Below are 17,226 nucleotides of genomic sequence, written 5' to 3'. Positions count from 1 at the left end.
ATCCGCTGATGGAAGCTCCCGTAGTAATTGCAGATGAATGATGTTTCAAGTATGCTCTATGAGAGACAAGTTTGGAGACAATGAAAACCACGGTAGCATGTTTTGGCCACACAGGCTGCTCACAAGTAGCATGAGCAACATGTGGCCTGGCGCTGTTGTGTTAAAAAGCATTTTCTGGGGCACTTTTTAGAAATGGCTGTACCGATGGTTTCATGACTAAATAAATGTAACACTGAGCTAATAATGTTACTGGAATAAAGACTAGATGGGGCCAGCTACCATACATTATGCAACACCATACCATAGTCCTAGGCAGCACCGGTGTGATGTTCCCTCGTGAGGGCCTCTTCATGGCACTGCCCATGTTGTTTTTAGACTAATATGATTGCATCTAAGATAAAAGCCGACTCATTGCTGAAGAGCATAGACTTCTTTTTTGGCCTTTATTGCCATCTTACTTTGCACCATGATAGCCTTTGAGAGGTCAGTGGAACACCTGTAGTAGGATATTTGGCTTATAGCCCAATGCTGTGCATGTGCCTGGTATGTGATCTCCAATTTCACTTGCAGAATAGAATGGATCACTAACTGTTATTCTTCTCATCTGACGATTTGTCCGTGCCGAGGTTTGCCTCTTTGCACGTCTTGCTGTCATTCCAATTCACCATTGTTCTCCGAACCACTGCGACATGCAACCTTGAACAGTGCTGACCTCTCTGCCTACCTGTGTTGTCATATGTTGGAGAGATAAACCAAGGTCTATCAGTTCAAAATTTTTGTCCTCCTCAATTTGCAACAAGTGGTGATAACTTGCATTCCAACAAACAGGCATCGGACTACTCAGTCGTGATCTTATTTTTGAGGTTTCATGTAGCTAAAACAAAAAAAAAAGCTTCCAATCTGGCTTTCATGCCAGAATGGAATTTTTTGGTGTTGCAATTTCAATGTTGGGGAGATTATTTTAATAAGAATCACTAAATATACATTTTTGACACTGCATATAACTACTGTTTTTTTAATATACTCGATAGTTTAATGTACACATTAATAATTTGTTTCAAAACAGCAAAACTATAGCAAGTCTGCAAAGATATCTTTTTTGTTACAATTGAATGCTCATGACCCAAACTTACTCTTACTTAGTTTCTTTCTTGGGCCATCCCATTTACTTCTTTCTCTTCATCTTCATCTACTTATTGGATCTGCTGCTCAGGTTCCATATTTTCAGACTGACGTATGAGATTGGTCAAAACGCTCAAAGTACTGAGAAGAGCCTCAGTGCGGAGATAGACATCCAAAGATGAGAAGCTTACTAGCCACTGAGCGACACTCCTCAATATGCATAACCTCATGGCTTGTTCTTCTAGGTATTGCAAGTTAATTGGTGTATATAGCTGCAAGTGCACATAAAAAACTGGAAGTAATCGCAGCATGTGCCTGGGTGTCTAGGGATGGCACATGGTATATTCTGATTCTATCTATATGCCATGCATTCAAATGAATCCGTCATAATAATAATAAAACAGTATATTGCACAGTATCTGGTCCTAAATACAGGGATGAGTGCTGAGTAGTAATGAGCGAGTGTGCTCGTTACTCGAGTTTTCTGAGCATGCTCGGGTGTTCTCCTAGTATCTTGGGCGTGCTCGTAGATTATGTTTGTGTCTCCGCAGCTGTATGATTTGCGTCTGCTAGACAGCCTGAATACATGTGGGGATTCCCTAACAAACTGGCTATTCCTGTATGTGTTCAGGTTGTCGAACAACTGCAGATCATGCAGTTGCGGGGACACAAACATAATCTACGAGCATGCCCAAGATACTCGGAGAACACCTGAGCATGCTCAGAAAACTCGAGCAATGAGCATTCACCAATGTGTACACTATCCTTGGCTACTGATTCAAAATCAGTTGGATGTAAATTTATGTTGTCAATGTCACAATGGATTTCTTTTTTTTTAAATAAAACGGGTGAAATATGCGTCAAACCCACTAATTTTCTTTTGCTGTGGATTTTCCACTGCAGCAGATCACCAGCGGAAAGGACACTTGGGAGCATTTCCAATGCTAAATGTATAACACATCAGAATATGCCATATAAGCTGAAAGAAACATCTGATGAATGTATTCTTCAAATAGAAATGTTATTATATAATAAAGTGCAAAAACCACAGACCAGCAAGGATATATACAAAAAAAGTAGTTAACTTTCGGATCATACTGCTACATTAAACGGACATTGCTGTAGATAGACAGAAGAAACTCCTACGTGCTGAGACACTGCAGGAAGGAACTGGCCGCCTGCCCACCGATGCGTCGTTTTGGGGATAATTCCCCCTTCTTCTCACATACATAATGCATCCTAAGTACCTTTTAAATTGCATATGTCATGTGATCACTGAGCACATAATGGACATATGACATACAGTTAAGTCCATATATATTTGGACAGAGACAACATTTTTCTAATTTTGGTTCTAGACATTACCACAATGAATTTTAAACTAAACAATTCAGATGCAGTTGAAGTTCAGACTTTCAGCTTTCATTTGAGGGTATCCACACTAAAATTGGATGAAGGGTTTAGGAGTTTCAGCTCCTTAACATGTGCCACCCTGTTTATAAAGGGACCAAAAGTAATTGGACAGATTCAATAATTGTAAATAAAATGTTCATTTTTAGTACTTGGTTGAAAACCATTTGTTGGCAATGACTGCCTGAAGTCTTGAACTCATGGACTTCAAAAGACGCTGTGTTTCCTCCTTTTTGATGCTCTGCTAGGCCTTCACTGCGGTGGTTTTCAGTTGCTGTTTGTTTGCGGTCCTTTCTGTCTGAAGTTTAGTCTTTAACAAGTGAAATGCATGCTCAATTCGGTTGAGATCAGGTGACTGACTTGGCCATTCAAGAATATTCCACTTCTTTGCTTTAATAAACTCCTGGGTAGCTTTGGCTTTGTTTTGGGTCATTGTCCATCTGTAGTATGAAATGACGACCAATCAGTTTGGCTGCATTTGGCTGGATCTGAGCACACAGTATGGCTCTGAAGACCTCAGAATTCATTGGGCTGCTTCTGTCCTGTGTCACATCATCAATAATCACTAGTGACCCAGTGCCACTGACAGCCATGCATGCCCAAGCCATCACACTGCCTCCGCCGTGTTTTATAGATGATGTGGTATGCTTTGGATCATGAGCTGTACCACGCCTTCACCATACTTTTCTCTTTCCATCATTCTGGTAGAGGTTGATCTTGGTTTCTTCTGTCCAAAGAATGTTCTTCCAGAACTGTGCTGGCTTTTTTAGATGTTTTTAGCAAAGTCCAGTCTAGCCATTTTATTCTTGATGCTTATGAGTGGCTTGCACCGTGCAGTGAACCCTCTGTATTTACTTACATGCAGTCTTCTCTTTATGGTAGATTTGGATATTGATACGCCGACCTCCTGGAGGGTGTTTTTCACTTGGTTGGCTGTTGAGAAGGTGTTTCCTATCACCATGGAGATTATTCTCCTATCATCCACCACTGTTGTTTGGACGCCCAGGTCTTTTTGCATTGATGAGTTCACCAGTGCTTTCTTTCTTAGGATGTACCAAATTGTAGATTTTGCCACTCCTAATATTGTAGCAATTTCTCGGATGGGTTTTTTCTGTTTTTGCAGCTTAAGGATAGCTTGTCTCACCTGCATGGAGAGATCATTTGACCGCATGTTTACTTCACAGCAAAACCTTCCAAATGCAAGCACCATACCTCAAATCAATGCCAGGCCATTTATCTGCTTAATTGAGAATGTCATAACGAAGTGATTGCCCACACGTGTCCATGAAATAGCCTTGGAGTCAATTGTCCAATTACTTTTGGTCCCTTTAAAAACAGGGTGGCACATGTTAAGGAGCTAAAACTCCTAAACCCTTCATCCAATTTTAATGTGGACACCCTTAAATGAAAGCCGAAAGTCTGAACTTCAACTGCATCTAAATTGTTTTGTTTAAAATTCATTGTGGTAATGTCTAAAACCAAAATTAGAAAAATGTTGTCTCTGTCCAAATATATATGGACCTAACTGTATACTGTGTATCCACATGTGGGCGTGCTGAAGTACATACAAATGTCAGGGTTACACAGTTTTGCTGAAAGTGCACAATGAGGAAACCTGTCAGCAGGATTGTGCACAGTAACCTACAGACAGTGTCAGGTTGGTGCCGTTATACTGATTAATGATATCTTGGTTGATGAAATCCGCCTTGTTGTTGTTGTTTAATCTGTATTTTCAGTTTAGAATTAATGATATGCTCATGCTCCGAGGCGGCCTGTGGGGGTCTTCATGTGGCGCTCTGCTTAGGTACTCATCAGTATGGCTTCTGACAGGTTACTGATGCCTCACTGATCTGCCCCCGCACAGGCCGCCCCAGAGCATGAGCATATCATGAACTCAGAACTGAAATTAAAGGTTACACCACAACCACAAGATGGATTTCATCAACCCAGGTATCATTAATCAGTATAACGGCGCCGACCTGACACTGTCTGTAGGTTACAGTGCACATTCCTGCTGACAGGTTTGCTTTGAGCTCCTTCCATTATATGGGCATCTACTAACCCCTAACGTGTGCACAGAATTTTTTTTTTCTTTTCCTTACAAGAGCACATTAAAATTACAATTCTCATTAATTCCTTTTGGACTTACAGTGTCCGCCATATAAATCAAAAATATTTCTCTTTGGCGAAGTTTCTTCTCCATTTGTTGTGTGTTTTTTCCAAAAATTGTTTCCTTAACAAACCACCACTGATTACACTCTCTATGTCCACCCTCATGAATATATTGTGCTTCTATTGTTTCTCCAAATTTTTTCCTATTAGTTTTATTTTCATCCATCTTTTGTTTTTTCTTCTCGTTTTCATTTCTTTTTAGATCATATAAATTAATCGCCAAAAGATGTTTTGTCAAGTGGATTTTAACTGGATACGATATTTGACCCACATATGCTTTACCACAAGGGCACTTTAAAACATAAATTACATTCTCAGTATTGCAAGTATAAAAACGTTTTACTGGAATTATATGTCCTTGGGTTGGATGTACTACATAATAACCTTTTACAATTACCTAGCAATTCTTACATAATAAACTTGGGCATGTAACCCCCTTTTCTTTATTTTAAACTGCATCTATAGCAAAAAGAAGCAAAGATGGAATACCCATAAGCTACCAAATATAATAAAACTCATATTTTATTGAAACACATTAAAGGGAACCTGTCACCCCCGTTTTTTGAGATTGAGCTATAAATACTGTTAAATAGGGCCTGCGCTGTGTGTTCCTATAGTGTATGTAGTGTACCCCGATTCCCCATGTATGCTGAGAAATAACTTACCAAAGTCGCCGTTTTCGCCTGTCAATCAGGCTGGTCAGGTCGGGAGGGCGTGGTGACATCGCTGGTTCTTCCTCAGCTTTACGTTGGTGGCGTAGTGGCGTAGTGGTGAAGACACAGCGCGCGATCTGCGCTGTCATCCCTTTCGTCGGTGGGGGCGGCCATCTTCCTGGGGCCACGCATGCGCAGATCGAGTGCTCTGCTGCACGGGGCTTCAGGAAAATGGCCGCGGGATGCCGCGCGTGCGCATTAGAGATCGCGGCGGCCATTTTCCCAAAGCCGAGTTTGCATCTCGGCTTTGGGAAAATGGCCGCCGCGATCTCTAATGCGCACGCGCGGCATCCCGCGGCCATTTTCCTGAAGCCCCGTGCAGAAGAGCACTCGATCTGCGCACGCGCGGCCCCAGGAAGATGGCCGCCCCCACCGACGAAAGGGATGACAGCGCAGATCGCGCGCTGTGTCTTCACCACTACGCCACTACGCCACCAACGTAAAGCTGAGGAAGAACCAGCGATGTCACCACGCCCTCCCGACCTGACCAGCCTGATTGACAGGCGAAAACGGCGACTTTGGTAAGTTATTTCTCAGCATACATGGGGAATCGGGGTACACTACATACACTATAGGAACACACAGCGCAGGCCCTATTTAACAGTATTTATAGCTCAATCTCAAAAAACGGGGTGACAGGTTCCCTTTAAAAACAGTACATACAAAAATCTGTGAGAACAATGGTAAGAGGAATGAAGAAAATGGAGAACTATCAATGTATACTGTAACGTAGCCCATGGGAAACACTAAAATGGTAATGGTCCACACATGACAATCAACATAAAATGAATCTTCCTTCAACCTTAAATACTATGTATCATTGTATATTAATAAAAAAAAGATCAACATCAACCCCATAGTTTGCTAAACAAGCAATCACAGATCAACACCAACCCTGTTATGATCTGGTGGCCTAGGAGCAGCATGTGACGTACTCTGGAGAAGGTGGTACCTGTACTGACCGCAGACTCTGAACTTAGCACCGCAACTAGAAGTAGCCGTGGGATGTACCTAACACTCCCTAGATACCTCGACACAGCCTAAGGACTAACTTCCCGTAAAGATAGAAACGGGAAAACTATCTTGCCTCAGAGAAAATCCCCAAAGGATAGACAGCCCCCCACAAATATTGACTGTGAGAGGAGAGGGAAATGACATACGCAGACTGAAATCAGGATTTAGCAAAGGAGGCCTTACTAGCTAAAAAGAAAGAATAGGACAGAGAACTATGCGGTCAGTATTAAAACACTAGAAAATATCCACCACAGAAAATACAAAACTCCACATCTGACTAAAGACATGGAGGGTATATCTGCATCTCCAGAGATACAGCTTGCTGCAAAAAATCCTTACACAGACAAAGCTGGACAAGACAAAACAAGAAAATGCACAGAACTATAAGGCCCACAGCATGTGGACAGCGAAAACCAAGCCAGAACTTTTCTTTGTTGAAAAGATCAGCAAAACAGGAGAGACCAGTCAGGGATGTGAATCCTCCAAAAACAATGGACAACTGGCACTGACTAAAGGATCAAGCAAGACTAAATAGCCCAGCAATAAGTGGACACACCTGATAAATGCTGCGATCCAAAGACAGCAGCACTACCACTCGTAACCACCGGAGGGACCCCAAGAGCAGAATTCACAACACAACCCCATAGTTTGCTAAACAAGCAATCACAGAGTACCATGAATATTGGTATTACATGTATCAATGTGTGCATCCTATAACAACACAAATAATGAATTGAATAAAAATATAATAATCAAAGTTACACAGAATCTAGAAAGTCCGGCCTATAAATATGACCAATGTGGTTATAAAATGGATAACACATCAATGTGTTAAACTTACCCATGGTATATAAAGTAAACACTCTCCACACTGTCCCGACTCCTGTTTCGTCTTGTTGCTTTCTCAAGGGGATGTGTAAGAGTATAGTGTGCTGCCAGCATGTACACACGTGGTCAAAATTGTTGGTACTTCTCGTTTAATGACAGAAAAACCCACAATGATCACAGAAATAACTTGAATCTGACAATAGTAATAATAAATAAAAAATCTATGAAAATGAACAAATGAAAGTCAGGCATTGCTTTTCGACCATGCTTCCTCAGAATTAAGAAACAATAAGTAAAACTCATGAAATAGGCCTGGACAGAAATGATGTTACCCCTGAAAATAATGTGACAAAAGGGACATGTTAAATCATGATGTGTCCACTAATTAGCATCACAGGTATCTACAATCTGGGAATCAGTGAGTGGGCCTGTATTATATAGGACTACAGATACTCACTGTGCTGTTTGGAGACATGGTGTGTATCACACTCAACATGGACCAGAGGAAGCAAAGGAAAAAGTTGTCTCAGAGGATTAGAAAGAAAATTATAGACAAACATGTTAAAGGTAAAAGTTATAAGACCATCTCCAAGCAGCTTGATGTTCCTGTTATTACAGTTACACATATTATTCAGAAATTTAAGATCCATGGGACTGTAGCCAACCTCCCTGGACGTGGCCGCAGGAGGAAAATTGGTAACAAATCAAAGAGACGGATAATACAAATGGTAACAAAAGAGCCCAAAAAACTTCTAAAACAGATTAAAGGTGAACTTCAAGCTCAAGGAACATCAGTGTCAGATCTCACCATCCGTCGTTGTATGAGCCAAAGTGGACGTCATGGAAAACGACCAAGGAGGACACCATTGTTGAAAAAAAAATCATAAAAAAGCCAGACTGGAATTTACCAAACTACATGTTGACAAGCCACAAAGCTTCTGGGAGAATGTCCTATGGACAGATGAGTCAAAATTGGAACCTTTTGGAAAAAAACACATCAGCTCTATATTCACAGATGGAAAAGCATATCAAGAAAAGAACACTGTCCCTACTGTGAAACTTCTGTGTGCAGAAGTCTCATTGGCAGTGACAGGAATCGTTTGATTGCAGTGATTGCCTCAAAAGGTTGTGCAACAAAATATTAAGTTAAGGGTACCATCATTTCTGTCCAGGTCTATTTCATGAGTTTTTTTTTATTCTGTGGAAGCATGGTTGAAAAGCAATGTCTGACTTTCATTTGTTCTTATCATAGATTTTTTAATTTATTATTACTTTTGTCAGATTCAAGTTATTTCATTAAATGAGGGGTACCAACAATTTTCACTACGTGTGTATATACCAATGTAAATGGAACCAATTAAGCGGCGCATGACCTGTGTCGGGCCATGTGAAGAGTGTTTACTTCATGGGTACTCGACCTCATCATATGCCTATTATTTGTAGGGAACTCGATAATTTTCATGATTCCTAGCCTTATTATCATAAGATGTGCTATTTGAATAATTGGTTACTTTAATCCACATCTGTTTGGGTAATTTTGCTTCAATCAAGTCTGTCTGATCAATTGATTGCCCGATGATAACCAACATTTTGTCCATAAGAAGGGGGTATCTATATATATATAAAGCTGAGTATATGTATGTGTATGTATGTATCAAGCCACGCCCATTCCACATATCCCCACCCACTCAGCAGACCGTATCACACAGTATAGGATTACATACACAGCTCAGCAGACTATCACACAGGCTAGGATTATATATAAGGCTGAGCAGACAGTATCACACAGGATAGGATTAGATACAGAGCTCAGCAGACAGTATCACACAGGATAGGATTACATACACAGCTCAGCAGACAGTAACAGGATAGGATTAAATACACAGCTCAGCAGACAGTATCACACAGGATAGGATCAGATAGACGGCTTAGTAGACAGCATCACAGATGAGGGGATTAGAAACACAGCTCAGCAGTCAGTATCACACAGGAAAGGATTAGAGACATGGCTCAGCAGACAGTATCACACAGGATAGGATTAGATACACGGCTCAGCAGACAGTATCACACAGGATAGGATTAGATACACGGCTCAGCAGATAGCATCACACAGGAGAGGATTAGATACACAGCTTAGCAGACTGTATCACACAGGAGAGGATTAGAAACATGGCTCAGAAGTCATTATCACACAGGATAGAATTAGAGACACAGCTCAGCAGACAGTATCACACAGGATAGGATTAGATACACGGCTCAGCAGTCAGTATCACACAGGAGAGGATTAGATACACAGCTCAGTAGACAGTAACACACAGGATAGGATTAGATACACAGCTCAGCAGACAGTATCACACAGGATAGGATTAGATACATAGCCCGCATAAACTCCTTCTAAAACCTGGAGCACCTATTCTGCTGTTGAAAAAATTAAATCCACCAAAGCTGTGTAATGGAACTAGATTCTTGATTAGGAACCTGTTTACACATGTAGTTGAAGCAATCATTTTGACAGGATGTGCCAAAGGAGAGGACATTTTCATTCCAAGAATTCCACTCATTCCATTTGATTTGCCTTTTGATTTTATACACCTCCAGTTTCCAGTTCGACTGGCATTTGCAATGTCCATTATCAAGAATTAAAGACAGTACTTAAAAGTAGTAGGGATTGATTTGCAATCACCATGCTTTTCTCATGGTCAACTTTACGTGGCCTGTTCAAGAGTTGGAACTGCCAAAAATCTGTTCATCTTTGCATCGGAAGGAAAAGCCAAAAATGTTGTTTATCAAAAGGCTCTTGAATGAGTTGAAAACAAAATACTATCAATACTTGGGTTATCATTTTGTTAATTTGTGTTGCAAATCTGTAGTGTTGAATATACAGCTCTGGCAAAAATTAAAGGGACACTGTGACCTGAATTTGGAGGGAACAATCTTCAGCCATGGAGGCGGGGTTTTTGGGTGTTTGATACACCCTTTCCTTACCCGCTGGCTGCATGCTGGCTGCAATATTGGATTGAAGTTCATTCTCTGTCCTCCGTAGTACATGCCTGCACAAGGCAATCTTGCCTTGCGCAGGCATGTACTACGGAGGACAGAAAATGAACTTCAATCCAATATTGCAGCCAGCATGCAGCCAGCGGGTAAGGAAAGGGTGTATCAAACACCCAAAAACCCCGCCTCCATGGCTGAAGATTGTTCCCTCCAAATTCAGGTGACAGTGTCCCTTTAAGAGACCACTGCAAAATTTTCAGTTTGTCTGATTTTTCTCTTTATATTTATATTTTTGAGTAAAATGTAAATTGTTCTTTTATTTTTTAAACTACTGACATGTCTCCGACGCTCCAAGCAATAAATTTTGTATTTATTTTCTGAAAATGAGAAATGGTCAAAATAACAAAAAAATGCATTGCTTGCAGACCTCAAATAATGCAACAAAAAAAACAATTTCATAATCATTTAGAAACAACAATACTAATGTTTTAACTCAGGAAGAGTTCAGAAATCAATATTTTGTGGAAAAACCATGATTTTTAATCACAGGTTTCATGCGTCTTGGCATGCTTCCCACCAGTCTTTCACACTGCTTTTGGGTGACCTTATGCCACTCCTGGTACAAAAATTTAAGCAGTTCTTCTTTGCTTGATGGCTTATGACTATCCATCTTCCTCTTGATTACATTCCAGAGGTTTTCAATGGGTTTCAGGTCTAGAGATTGGGCTGGCCATGACAGGGATTTGATGTTGTGGTCCTTCAGCCACACCTTGATTGACCTATCTGTGTGGCATGGTGTATTGTCCTGCTGGAAATACTAGTCCTCAAAGTTGGGGAACATTGCCTGAGCAAAAGGAATTAACTGCTTTTCCAGGATAACCTTGTATGCGGCTTGATTCATACGTTGTTCACAAAGATTAACCTGCCCAATTCCAGCCTTGCAAAAGCATCCCCAGATCAACACCTGGTCATCTAATGGTTAGATGGAGACCTGGAGAGGTGTACAAACCACAGTGTCTTGCACCCACTGTGAAATTTGGTGGAGGATCGGTGATGATCTGGGGATGCTTCAGCAAGGCTGGAATTAGGCAGGTTGTTCTTTGCAAAGGACGTATAAATAAAGCCGCAAGGGAAATAGACAGTAATTGCAGTGCAGCCTATGACAAGCTGCGTGGTGAGTATGTCTAATTTGAGACCACAAGCACAAACTAGAAGACTGGGAGGACCTCAAAATCATTGGTTAGCACTGTTGTTTTTGCAGTGCTGGGGTCCTGGCTTTAAATCCCACCAAAGACAACATCTGTAAGGAGTTTGTATGTACTCCCCATGTTGACATGGGTTTCCTCTGGATACTCCAGTTTCCTTCCACACTCCAAGAATTTACTGATAGGAAATTTAGATTAAGAGCCCCAATGAGGACAGTAATGATGATGTCTGTAAAGTGATGTGGAATTATAAGGAATCTGTCAGTCAGATTAACCCTCCAATGCCGTCTATACAGGCATGTAGGTCATAGGAAGCTAAATACGATGATACCTTGATCTGACATCTTATTCCAGAGAAATCCATGTTTTTCTTATATGTAAATGAGCTGCTCAGTACTATGGGCCAGACACTGATCTGCCTGAGAATTTGCCTCCAGATACTTTTTTAAATTAAAGGGGGAGTTACCAGTGTGATATGTAATAGTTACTAGTGTTAGCAGTGTGATATGTAATGGCTGCTCTCTGCTCTCCTAATCTCACTGCAGAGCTGACACATACCTGACACATCTGCAGGTTCCTCTCAGCTTTAGCTTCTATTTCACAGGCTAGTGTTCAATACAGCAGATCTGTGAGAGCTACAGCTGCTAAAGTGTTTCTAAGGAGACAAAATTCAGTTCTGTGTTAGTTACTGATCTCACACTGGTAACTCCCCTTTTATTTACAGTAATGTCTGTAGATTGTCATGCAGAATAATGCCCAGCCCATAGTCCTGAGCAGCTCATTTACATGTAAGAAAAACGTGAATGTCTTTGAAATAAAATATCAGATTGCAGATCTCAAGGTACCATTTTATTTAACATCCTGGAGCCTACATATCAATAGGAGGGTTGATCCTACTGACAGATTCCAAGTAATGACACTTTATAAGTAAGATACAGTTGTGCTCAAAAGTTTACATACCCCGACAGAATGTTTGCTTTCTTTGCCTTTTTTCAGAGAATATGAATGATAACACCAAAGCTTTTTTCCACTCATGGTTAGTGGTTGGGTGAAGCCATTTATGGTAAAGCTACTGTGTTTTCTATTTTGAAAACACAAATGACAGCCCAAAACATCCTAATGATTATGATCTAAAGTTCACATACCCTGGTGATTTAAGCCTGATAACATGCACAGAAGTTGACACAAAAGGGTTTGAATGGTAACATCCTCACCTGTGACCTGTTTGCTTATAATCAGTGTGTGTGCATAAAAGCTGAGTGAGTTTCTGGGATCCAGACAGACTCTTGCATCTTTCATCCAGCCACTGACGTTTCTGGATTGTGAGTTATGGGGAAAGCAAAAGAATTGTCAATGATCTACGGAAAAAGGTAGTTGAACTGTATAAAACAGGAAAGGGATACAAAAAAAGATATCCAAGGAATTGATAATGCCAGTCTGCAGCATTCAAACTATGATTAACAAATGGAAAAACACGGGCTCTGTAAAAACAAAACCACAGTCAGGTAGACCAACAAAAATGTCATCCACAACTGCCAGGAAAACTGTTTAGGATCCAAAGAAAAATCCACAAATAACCTCAGCTGAAATATAGGACTCTCTGAAAACTAGCAGTGTGGTTGTTTCCAGGTGTACAATATGGAGGCACTGGAAGAAAAATGGGCTGCTTGGTCAAGTCAAGAAACTCATTACTGCGCAAATGCCACAAAGTTAATTTGGAGTGATGAGACCAAAATTGAACTTTTTGGCCACAACCATAAACATTACATTTGGAGAGAAGTCAGCAAGGCCTATGATGAAAGGAGCACCATTCCTACTGTAAAACATGGAGGTGGATCACTGATGTTTTGGGGATGTGTGAGCTAGAAAGGCACAGGAAACGTGGTCCAAGTTGAAGGAAAGATGAATGCAGCACGTTATCAGCAAATACTGGAGGCAAATTTGCACTCATCAGCAAAGAAGCTGTGCATGGGATGTACTTGGACGTTCCAACATGACAATGATTCAAAACAAAAGGCCAAGTCAGTCTGTCATTGGCTACAAAGTGAAGGTTCTGGAGTGTGAATCTCAGTCTCCTGATCTCAATATCATTGAGCCACTCTGGAGAGATCTCAGGCGTGCAGTTCATGCTAGACAGCCCAGGAATTTACAGGAATTGGAGGCTTTTTGCCAAGAAGAGTGGGCACTTTAACATCTGTCAAAATAAAGAACTTCATCCACAACTATCACAAAGACTTCCAGCTGTCATTGATGTTAGAGGGGGCAATACACGGCATTAAGAAATGGGGTATGTAAACTTTTGATCAGGGTCATTTGGATGTTTTGGGTTGTCATTATGATTTAAAAAGAGAAAACACAGTAGTTTGACAATAAATGGCTTCACCCAACCACTAACCATGAGTGCAGAAAAAGTTTTGGTGTTATCATTCTCTGAAAAAAGGCCAAGAAAGCAGAAATTCCTCCGAGGTATGTAAACTTTTGAGCACAACTGTAAATACAATAAATAAATAAAACCAGAGCTGAGGGGGATCTCCAAGGATCTTAATTATTTTACAAAGTAATATATTACCTGAATTATCCCTTTAACGTATACTGATCAAAGATTTTTTTTCCAATTTGTCTTTTTCAGGTTAGAACGAAAGATCGTGTGTTTGACAGCATTGGTCATCTCATCAATCACCACCTGGAAAACCATTTGCCTATTGTATCCTCGGGAAGTGAATTATGCTTGAAACAGCCTGTAGAGGGAAGGCCTTGATACTATTGTCACTTCCACTATGCCAGTGTATCTTTATGGAGGCCGCATCAGAAGTCGGTGCAATAGGAACACTGTTCTTATGGGTCAAGCCAATACACTTGATCCATACAATAAGTGGCACTTCTTGAACCATAATTTTTATAAAATTGTTTGATCCCTTAATGTGAATATAAGGTGTGTGTATATATACACTGAAATATGTATATATAGATATAAATATACTTATATTTTTGGAGACTATGGAAAAAAGAATAAGACTGGTATGTTTTATTGATAACAGAACAATAATTGTGGTATTTCAGCTTGACATCAAATGCAGTGTTCTGATTTAATAAGTAAAATGCTGCATGATCTGATCATGGTTTTACCTAATAAGCACAAAACAAGAAGACTGGACAATAAATATAGAAATACTATTTAGTGCTGCAAGGTGTCAAAAACCTTTGGAGATACCCGCAGTTTTCAAAATGATTTTTTTTTCTGTTGGTGGATGTGATTGCTTGAACACACCAACCAATATGTACTGTTATATAGAATTTAAAAAAATCCAGCGATTTGGGATTTTTTTTTTATAGGCTTTTAATTATATTGTTAGCGGTTTACATACTGTACGATTACAGAACATGCAGCTTTCTAGCTGCTATGAGACACAGGTGATATAAGCTGGTTATAGGGTTAGGGGTATTAATATCCTATTGTACTACAAATTTTAATTAACTTTGCACTGATGAGGCTAGCATAGTGGTACCTATTTATTCAAAAAGCATTTTATCGAAAAAAAGAAGAAAAGAATGTATAATTGGTATCGTTTACGGCATCACTTGGTATGTTTGGTTTATTGTATTTCAGGTGTATTGCTGTATGTAACAAAATATATATTCTATATGATATTATATTTGAAGGCCTATTTGTGCCTGAGCCTATAAAGTTGTTATTTTTATCTACAATTTCTTGTACACATTTCTAAATAGTTTTATATGTATTATTCCTACAATGACATAAGTGAAGAGCATAGATATTTTTTTCATCTTTATAATGCATTACTAGGATGTAGCATTAGCTGCCACTGAACGGCAGCATTATGTACTGTAGAATGTCATTCAATTTCTTCCCATACAGTATATATCATGTTTTATTGTTGGTGCATGCTACAAGAAGCGCTTTTAACTTTAAAAAGATCTTGGCATGGTAGACAGTGATACGCCATCAAAACTGAATTTCAGTCCAGGATTCATGGTAACCATATATTTGTGTAATATATGGAAATATACCAAATGGACAACATGGATGTTGGTAAGATCATGTCAACGTCACAATAATGAGCAGTATGATGATTAATTATGAATTAAGACATTTTTATTTTCTTTTTGTGTAACATCTTGCTTCACCTATTTTTAGGGAATTGCACTTTTTTTACATAGTAATAAATAGGCTTTGTTTCAAAGACTATTTTGATGCATTGAATTGATCAAATTTCAAAATCTCCACAAAAGCCCCCAGTGTCCGTAATTGACCAAAATTGAAAAAATAGATTGTATGTTGCTGTTTTTGAAGCAGAAGATGATGATGGAGGAATATGTGATTGTAAGTTTCATTATTTTACAGTTCAGAATATTTGTTGCTGCGTTTTTATCAGTATTCTCAATTATAGACAAATATTACTTAAATCTATGGAAACCTTTGAAGTTGAAAAGAAAATCTTTTTCACCTAAAATGGCAGGCGCATGCATAGTGCGCCTGTCGAGATCTGCCGCACCCAGCAACAATAGGAGATTTTTCCTATTGGTTAATTTTGATCACTGTGATACACCCTATCACAGTGATCACAATAAAAGTATAGTAAATCAAACCCCCCATTTTCACCCCCTTAGTAAGGTAAAAATAATAAAATAAAAAAATGTATTTCCATTTTTCCACTAGGGTAAGGGTTGGGGCTAGGGTTAGGGTTGGGGTTAGAGCTAGGGTTAGGGTTGGGGCTAGGGTTAGGGTTGGGATTAGAGCTATGGTTAGGATTGGGCTAGGATTATGGTTGGGGCTATGGTTAGGGTTATGGTTAGAGCTGGGGCTATGGTTAGAGTTAGGGCTGGGCTAGGGTTAGGGTTGGGGCTAGGGTAGAGGTTAGGGTTGTGTTGGGGTTAGGTTTGTGGTGTTGGGATTAGGATTGTGGTTAGGGTTATGGTTAGGGTTGGGATTAGGGTTAGGGTGGTGCTGGGGTTAGGGTTGTGGTTAGAGTTATAATTAGGGTTGGGATTAGAGTTACGGGTGTGTTGGGGTTAGGGATGTGTTTGGGTTGGAGATAAAATTGGGGGATTTCCACTGTTTAGGTATGTCAGGTTGTCTCCAAACGCGACATGGAGCCTGCCTTGATTCCAGACAATTTTGTGTTCAAAAAGTCAAATGGTGCTCCCTCCCTTCTGAGCCCTGCCATGCGCCCAAGCAGTGGCTTTTAAATCTATGGAAACCTTTGAAGTTGAAAAGAAAAGGTTTTTCACCTATTTTAGTAGTTACTTTTAGTTGAGTATGCAATCTTCATTATTTTTTTCATTTTTCGACCTTTTGATATGCAGTTTACAATTTGATCCAAGTTTCACATTTTTCTCTTGTGGGACTGGCTTTTCAAGTAATACAGGCTGGATGTGAAGTCTCTGGGTATACAGGGTGTTACTGTCTCCACCTGCTTTAATGTATCAGCATAGCTCCAGAACTTCCTTCTACCATGTGTTTTCCCCCTTGTTTAGAGTCAGTGTTGTGTGCACTCTGAGATCCTCTCTTAACTGCTTATTGAGAGTTGTATAAAACTCACTCCCCTTCTCTCCTGCTATCTCTAACACTGAGAGAAGAGAACAGACAAATTTGTAACATTTCTGTATGGCACTGAGTCAGATAAAGGAATTGTAGACACTCTGCTACAGCAAGGTGGTAGTACATCTTTCATGAAGATTTTTTAGAAAGTTGCCTAAATGGGTTGTCCACTACATGAACAAGCCATTCTTAATCCCTATGTTTCTCC

General features: G+C 39.9%; 1 protein-coding gene across 3 annotated transcripts in view; it reads left to right on the top strand.

The window, feature by feature from the left end:
• Positions 1–15,663, top strand: part of SHC3 (SHC adaptor protein 3) — a 135,297-nt gene extending 119,634 nt beyond the window's left edge. For 2 of the 3 annotated variants that reach the window (XM_069762180.1, XM_069762174.1), the window contains one exon: positions 14,088–15,663. In XM_069762180.1, the coding sequence (XP_069618281.1) occupies positions 14,088–14,216 (129 nt within the window). In that variant the 3' untranslated portion in view covers positions 14,217–15,663. Of the gene's footprint in view, positions 1–4,906; positions 4,991–14,087 lie in introns of those variants that run through there. The other variant, XM_069762184.1, reaches the window with a different exon arrangement.
• The last annotated feature ends 1,563 nt before the right edge of the window (positions 15,664–17,226 follow it).

Source organism: Ranitomeya imitator, chromosome 1 (assembly GCF_032444005.1).
Source record: "Ranitomeya imitator isolate aRanImi1 chromosome 1, aRanImi1.pri, whole genome shotgun sequence".
NCBI classification, from domain to species: Eukaryota; Metazoa; Chordata; class Amphibia; order Anura; family Dendrobatidae; genus Ranitomeya; species Ranitomeya imitator.
This window is presented reverse-complemented; position numbering and strand designations above follow the sequence as displayed.